This window comes from Bos mutus, unplaced genomic scaffold, assembly GCF_027580195.1.
Source record: "Bos mutus isolate GX-2022 unplaced genomic scaffold, NWIPB_WYAK_1.1 CTG200, whole genome shotgun sequence".
NCBI lineage: Eukaryota > Metazoa > Chordata > Mammalia > Artiodactyla > Bovidae > Bos > Bos mutus.
In genome coordinates, this window is record NW_027219453.1 from 357,980 (window position 1) to 366,006 (window position 8,027).

At 39.1% G+C, this 8,027-nt stretch overlaps 1 protein-coding gene across 1 annotated transcript; it reads right to left on the reverse strand.

Moving 5' to 3' along the window:
- Positions 1-3,607: 3,607 nt before the first annotated feature.
- LOC102273545 (olfactory receptor 51Q1) lies at positions 3,608-4,571 on the reverse strand. Its single transcript, XM_005906001.2, is given in 2 exon segments — positions 3,608-4,114; positions 4,116-4,571. Coding segments are annotated over 2 exon segments (963 nt in total).
- Positions 4,572-8,027: the final 3,456 nt, after the last annotated feature.

Sequence of the window (8,027 nt, forward strand, 5' to 3'; positions counted from 1 at the left end):
TGCCTCTGGTGTCCTTGTGGAGCAACAACTCAGGAAACCACATCAATACTGTTTTTACAACTTGTTGAATGTGATTTGAAACTACATGTTTATGCTTAAAGAAAACTGCTTAGGATGTCAAAAACTTAAGCTTAAAAAGCTTTGGTCTCTAAGCAATCTGAAGCTGGGGCAGCATTAGAAGAGCCAGGTGAGAGGTAGGTAAAAGGAATATCTCACACCAATTATCAGGAGCATTCACCTTGCAGTGATTCTCTGGACATACTAAGAAAAAATATTTTAATTTATTTATAAGATAAGTAAATGGTGAGAACTTTATCAAACCTGAACTAGAGGGCTTCCTTAGTAGCTCAGTGGTAAAGAATCCACCTGCCAATATAGGAGATACAGGTTCAATTGCTGATCTGGGAAGATCTCACATGCCTTGGAGCAGCTAAACTTATGTGCCACAACTATTGAACCTGTGCTCATCAGCCCACCTGCCACAGCTAATGAAGCCCATGTGCCCTAGAGTCTGTGCTCTGCAACAAGAGAAGCCAATGTAGAGAAAGAAACCTTCACACCACAACTACAGAGTAGCCCCCGCTTGCCACAACTAGAGAAAAGACCCAGCATAGCTAAAAATAAAATAAACAAATTTTTAATAAAAAAAAACTAAATGAGAAAGGAAAATTGTTAAATTATTATTTACTTATTTGAAGACTCACTTCACAATTTATACAAACCCAAATTCTAAATCAATAAAGATGTAAATCGTTAACAAAAGTTAGAGAAAAAAAAATATGAATATTGATTACAGTTCTCACTGGGGAGACTCTTTAAACAGCAATAGACAAAAATCCCAAGAAAAAGATGGCTGAATGTTAGTACAAAAATTAAATAATTCTCTATGACAAGAGATGAAATTTAAAATAATGATGAAATTTAAAATAAACTTCCAAAAATATTTATGAAAATATGACAGAAAAGGATTCTATATCTTAAATGTATCAATATACATACACATAGGTAAAAGTTGAAAATATCACAGAATAAGATTAGTGAAGGGAAGAAAAATAACAATTTATTAAGAAAAATCTGCACTCTAACGTTCACACAGATCCTCTCTCATCACTGCCCTCATTTCTTACCCCACATTGATATTATTTACAGACTTATTGAGAGTGCTTCTTGATCTTAACTTCCTGTTTCTTCATCAAATGTATTCCTACAAACCTAAGGCAGTTTACAGGGTATTTCTATTTAATATTCATTCAATCTTGTCATGGAGATATTTTATACAATTCACAAATGAAAAAGCTATGCTTCCACAAAGTTAAACAATGTTCTCTGCTCACTTATTAACAAGTCATGATGTTAATTCAAAGGAATCCAACAGAATAGGAACACAGTTAGAGCCAGCTTAGAAAACAAGTCCTGTGGCGGATGCATGTTGATGTATGGCAAAACCAATACAATATTCTAAAGTAAAAAAAAAAAAAAAAAAAAAAAAAAAAAAAATAAAAAATTCTCAGTGTTTCTATACATTCATACTATTAAGCTCTTTTTAGGGATTCCCTGGTGTCTCAGACAGTAAAGGATCTGCCTGCAGTGCAGGAGACCCAAGTTTGATCCCTGGATCAGGAAGATCCCCTGGAGAAGAAAACGGCAACTCACTCTAGTATTCTTGCCTGGAAAGACCCATGGAAGGAGGAGGTTGCAGGGCTACAGTTCATATGATCATAAAGAGTTGGAAATGACTGAGCAACTTCACTTTCACTTTTCAAGCTCTTTTTATGCTTGTCTCCAGAGATGGTTGTCATAACTTCTCCATGTGACTGCCATCTTCTTTCAGCAGAAATTCCATGTGTCTGTATCCATTTCTATCATTGAATTTAAGTGAACTCTGCATTAAAAATTTGTTCAACGCTTTCTCAAATTCTCAGGTTGCTTTCATTTTGGCTTTTGATATTTGGTACTTTTTCCCAGTAACATTGATATGCAGAATGATCTCTCTTTCTTCATTGACGTCCTAGTTGATGAAGATTCTCTTTCATTATTTCCAATTGAGTTGATATGTGTGCCTCCATGTAATTAAAAGCTGACATTTGCCTTAGCAATTATTTATGAAGGCATGAATACTTTACAGCTTTCATAAAAATTTATATATAGTAGTTAGCCTCTTGAGAAACCTGTATGCAGGTCAGGAAGCAACAGTTAGAACTGGACATGGAACAACAAACTAGTTCAAAATAAGAAAAGGAATACATCAAGGCTGTATATTGTCACCCTGCTTATTTAACTTACATGCAGAGTAAATCATGAGAAACGCTGGGCTGGAGGAAGCACAAGCTGGAATCAAGATTGCAGAGAGAAATAACAATAATCTCAGATATGCAGATGACACCACCCTATGGTGGAAGTAAAGAGGAACTAAAGAGCCTCTTGATGAAGGTGAAAGAGGAGAGAGAAAAAGTTGGCTTAAAACTCAACATTCAGAAAACTAAGATCATGGCATCAGGTCACATCACTTCATGGCAAATAGACAGGGAAACAATGGAAACAGTGAAAGACTTTATTTTCTTGGGCTCCAAAATCACTGCAGATGGTGATTGCAGCCAGGAAATTAAAAGACACTTGCTCCTGGGAAGGAAAGTTATGACCAACCTAGACAGCATAGTAAAAAGCAGAGACATTATTTTGCCAACAAAGGTCCATCTAGTCAAGGCTATGGTTTTTCCTGTGGTCATATATAGATGTGAGAGTTGGACTATAAAGAAAGCTGAGTGCCGAAGAATTGATGCTTTTGAACTGTGGTGTTGGAGAAGACTCTTGAGAGTCCCTTGGACTGCAAGGAGATCCAACCAGTCCATCCTAAAGGAGATCAGTCCTGGGTGTTCATTGGAAGGACTGATGTTGAAGCTGCAACTCCAATACTTTGGCCACCTGATGCGAAGAGCTGACTCATTTGAAAAGACCCTGATACTGGGAAAGATTGAGGGCAGGAGGAGAAGGGGACAACAGAGAGTGAGATGGTTGGATTGCATCACTGACTCAGTGGACATGGTTATGGGTGAACTCCAGGAGTTGGTGATAGACAGGGAGGCCTAGTGTGCTGCAGTTCAGTTCAGTTCAGTTCAGTCTGTCAGTCATGTCTGACTCTTTGCAACCGCATGGACTGCAGCATGCCAGACCTCCCTGTTCATCACCAACCCCGGAGTTTACTCAAACTCATGTCCATTGAGTTGGTTCATGGGGTTGCAGAGTCAGATGTGACTGAACTTAACTGAATCAGCATTTAGAGTTTATAAAGCAAAATATTGTATTATACTATGTGCTTAAAAACAACATCACTGTAAAGAAAGCAAAAAGGAAGTATATATTGAATTATGGTTTTAAATATTTTTCCTCAAATTCATATGGTTAGTGAAGGGCAAAAGGTGCTTTAAAAACTTATGTCTTTAAATTTCCATTAAAAGAAATTTTGATTTCTCTTTATTTACATCAGAAGTTTCTTATACAATGCTATTCTTTCCCCTATAAATGCTACTTACAGTTTTGATGGTACTTGGCCCTGCTCTTGACTCCATCTTCATAATAAAATTGTTCCCATATACCTCAAATCCAGTCCTTAATGCATTTTCCTCTGAAAGAGTAGATGGAAGATTCCCTGGCGGATCTGCTTAGTCTTTACACTGTAAATGATGGGGTTCATCACTGGAGGTGCCAACAGGTAAATATTGGCCATGATAACATGAACTAGAGGAGGGGCATGCTTGGCAAATCGATGGGTTATAGACACCCCAACCATGGGCACATAGAGGACCAGAACAGCCAGCATGTGGGACAGACAGTTATTGAGGGCTCACAGTCGCTCAGCCCGTGAGGCTGTGCCCAAGATACTTTTCAGGATGAGGGTGTAGGAGAGCACAATGAGCAGAGGGTCCATCCCAATAATGAGCAAAACCACAGCAAAAGCACACAGGTTGTTGACTCAGATGTCAGCACAGACCAGGCGAATCATGTCCTGGTGGAGGCAGTAGGAGTGAGAGAGAAGGTGGGAGCGGCAGAAGGGCAGGCGCTTGAGTAGGAAAAGGGAGGGAAGAACGGCCAGAACACAGCGGCAAAGGACGGCTAACTCCCATCCTGCCAACGACACTGTTGGTGAGGATGGTGGCATAATGGAGGGGGCGGCAGATGGCCACATAGCGGTCAAAGGACATGGCCAGCAGGACTGAAGATTCCATAAAAGAGAACGCATGGAGGAAGAAGAACTGGGCAAAACAGCCCTCAAAACTGATCTTCTGATTGTTAAACCAGAGGAGCTGCATGACTGTGGGCAGCGTGCTGAGGGTGAGACCCAGGTCAGTGAGGGCCAGCATGGAGAGGAACAGGTACATGGGCTGGACGAGGGATGGCTCTATGCGGATGACAGTGAGAATGGTGGTGTTTCCCATGATGGAGATGGTGTAGAGGCAGCAGCAGGGGATGGAGATCCAGATGTGGTAGGCCTCAAACCCAGGGATGCCCGTGAGGATGAAGTAGAAGGGGTCTTGGGTGGTGTTAGCCATGCTTGATGAAGGCAAAACCAGCATCTGTGTGTTCCACATAAGAATTCCATCAGTGTGTTACTGCCATAGCGACATTTTCTATTCAATCCAGGCCCCAAATATGTTCTAACACCATGGAGCAATGTACCAGTCAGAGCACTAACAACAAAACTGTGGTTCTTACTGCCCTACATTCTTATTTACAGGGACCTCTTGGGGACTTCCCCAGTGGTTCAGTGGCTACAACTTCATGATCCCAATGTGGGAGACTGGGCTTGATCCCTGGCCAGGCAAGTAGATCCTGCTTGCTGCAACTAAGTGTTTGCATATTGCAACTAAAGACCCGCATGCTATAAAGAAGATCCGATATGCTGCAACTAAGACCTAGTGCAGCCAAATAAACAAACATTTTTTAACAAATAAATTTTAAAAATAAAATCGCCTATTTTTTTCAACTTTCATGCCTGACCCTATACACTAAAATTTAACATTATTCTTCCTCTAAATCTTGTTACACACCTCCCACCTGCTCATGTATAAATATATACGTACATACAGAACTTACATGGGATTCCCAAGTAGAGTTAGCAGTAAAGAACCTGCCTGCCAATGCCAGAAACATAAGAGATGCAGGTTGAATCCCTGGATCAGGAAGATTCCCTGGAGGAGGGAAAGGCAACCCACTCCAGTATTCTTGCCTAGAGAATCCCATGGACAGAGGAGCCTGGTGGGCTAAGGTCCACAGGGTCACAAAGAGTCAGGCACGACTGTAGTGACTTAGCATGCCCACACATAAACTTGTACATATGCATTTTCTAAGTGAAACTTCTCTCATCCACATTTCAAATAACTTTTCTAGTAACCAAATCCAGAGACTTATTTCAGTTAATCTTGTATTTGACACACAGAAAAATAAGCTTATGCTAACTACTTCCTTCTTTTCAGTTAAATGGAGCTATTATCAAGAAAATAAATTATGGCCACATCCCAGTATTTTGTTTGAGCAACTGTATGGTTGCAAGAGTCAGATATGACTTAGCGACTAAACTACCACCATATGGATTGTAATCCCAATTACTTTTATTTGGCACATTAGAAGAAGAGACTGGGGAAAGATTACTGGCTTGGTTTGTGCATGCTGAGTTTGATGTCCGTAGGAGCTATCTAAGAGAAATGACAACTAGGCAGGTGAATATAAGGCCTAAGAAACAGAAAAGTTCTGTTGAGAATTTTCAGAGTCTTTAGCATATTGGTAGTAGCCAAGAACCTGGAAGTTGATGTGATCATCTTGGCAAGAGATAGGGAGAAAAAATGAAGAAGGTTGAGGGGAGATCTAGATAAAAATGCAAGATTTAGCAATAGGGTAGATGTAAAAGATAAACTAAAGGAATCTGTGAAAGACTGCCAGTAGAAGTAAGTAAAATACAAGGGAAATGGTAGTCACAGAGGCCAAGCAGGTAAAGAATGTGGTCCATAGTCTAGTGCTTTGTAGATATTCAATAAAATACCTACTAGAAAGTGTCTATATAATTTAGGGGTGTAAATGCTAGTAGTAATCTTTTGGAAAGACATTTCTGTAGAGCAATGGGACAAGAAGCTAACTAAAGTGGTTTGAGAAGTGAATTAATATGACGGATTGGAGACAGTTTCCATATGTCATGTATTCTAAAGGGGAAGCTATATTGTCCCTAGAAGATTAATAGAGACTTTTACTCTTTAAATACAAGGGTGAATGTAGCTTGAGGAAATGAATGACAACTGATGTTTGAAGTGCACTGAGAAAGAAAGCTGTGAACCTTCTTGTGAGGAGATACAAATAGCATTTAATGGGTTCCTAGTATTTGTGGAGTCTACTCAAACTTCCTGTAAAGTGCCCATAAATGCCAAAGTAAAAATCCTTCAAAAATCATTACACTTATGAATTTAGAAAATAATTCAAAATTAAATTAGGGGAAAAGGGAAAATAAAGATGAGTAAAATGAAGGAATTTTTCAATTAGAAAACCAAAAAGATAAACGTTCAAAAATTATGTATTGGAAAGAAGGATCTATGTAATCTGAATCCCTCTAACAAATCTGATAAAGAAAAAGAAACACAGGCAAACATTTAGAAATGAAATACAATGAAAGAAGTAAAACTGTTGAAGAATTGTGGAGGTCTATGAGAGGTCACTGATAAAATTTTAAATAATAGGAATTATTTGTAGGACTTAAACTATAAACCAAAAGACAGGCGGTCTGGACAAAGGTTTTTTAAACTTAGCACTGAGTACTAATGGACTTGATTAATATAGCTGAGGTATTAGAAACACTTTCTAAAATATTCTAAGTAAAGAACATGCTAATCAGAGAGATGCCTGGTCTTTATGGAAGCATAAAGGAAAGAACATTGTAGGTACAAATGGTGATGGTACCTATTCAAATACTCATGTCCAGACTCACTTTTGTGCTTTCTTATTCCTTCAGTGTTTCTATGGCCTTTATTCTCTTCTCTGGCTGAGTGTGGTTTTAAGCTCCTGAAGACCCCAGGCTAGATTGTAAGAGGTGGATGAAGAAACCTCTGAAAGAATCTTATAGGAATATGAGGACCGTGCTCTGAGACTTCAGGCCCCAAGGGCCAGAACCAGGAAAAATAACAGTAAATATAATAGCTAACTTTTACTGAGTGCTCAACATATACCAACCACTGAGCTAGCCAACCCATGGAAATGTGTAAATTTTGTGAGGTGATGTGAAAAAGACATAGCCTATGCTCTGGCAGATTTTTTTTTTTTCCCTCAGCAATCAGTTCCCTTCTGCTTACTACAGTAAGAGAGGGACTATTATGTTGGACGAGAGCTGCTCTTCGGTGTTGTCATCTTGAATGTGATTAAACTCAATTTTGATACAGCTAGAAGATTTGGGGCAAGATATCCCAGATCTCTTGATAGATTCAGAAGTCAGAGAGGCAAAATAGATTTTTTTTTTTCTCTTGGGGTCTTACAGATATTAACCTTAACATACATTGTATTTTACTTCTTCCCTAGGAAGAAATATCTAGAGGGAATTGACCTAGGATTTTATGTGTGAATTTATTTAGAGTATGCTTTTCTCCAGACAGTGGAAATCAGCAACTGTTTAGGTATTCACTGTGAAATCTGTTGTTTCCTACAACCAAAGGCAGTGTTTCCTGCAAATGTGGCTTATCTTTGTGATTCCTCCTGCATCTGGCTTACTTGACTTTTGAGAACTTTTTGGTTCCAGGAATGACCCCTCCCACAGGAGACACGGATTTGATCACTGGGTCAGGAAGATCCTCTGGGGAAGGGAATGGCTTCCCACTCCAGTATTCTTGCCTTTAGAATTTCATGGACAGAGGAGCCTGGCGGGCTACAGTCAGTGGGGTCACAAAGAGTCAGACATGACTGAGTGACAAACACTATTGAGTATTTAATTTTAGTTATTTGTAATTTTAGTATTCCCATTTTATTTTTAATAGCTTGCAATTAAATTGCTTAAATTC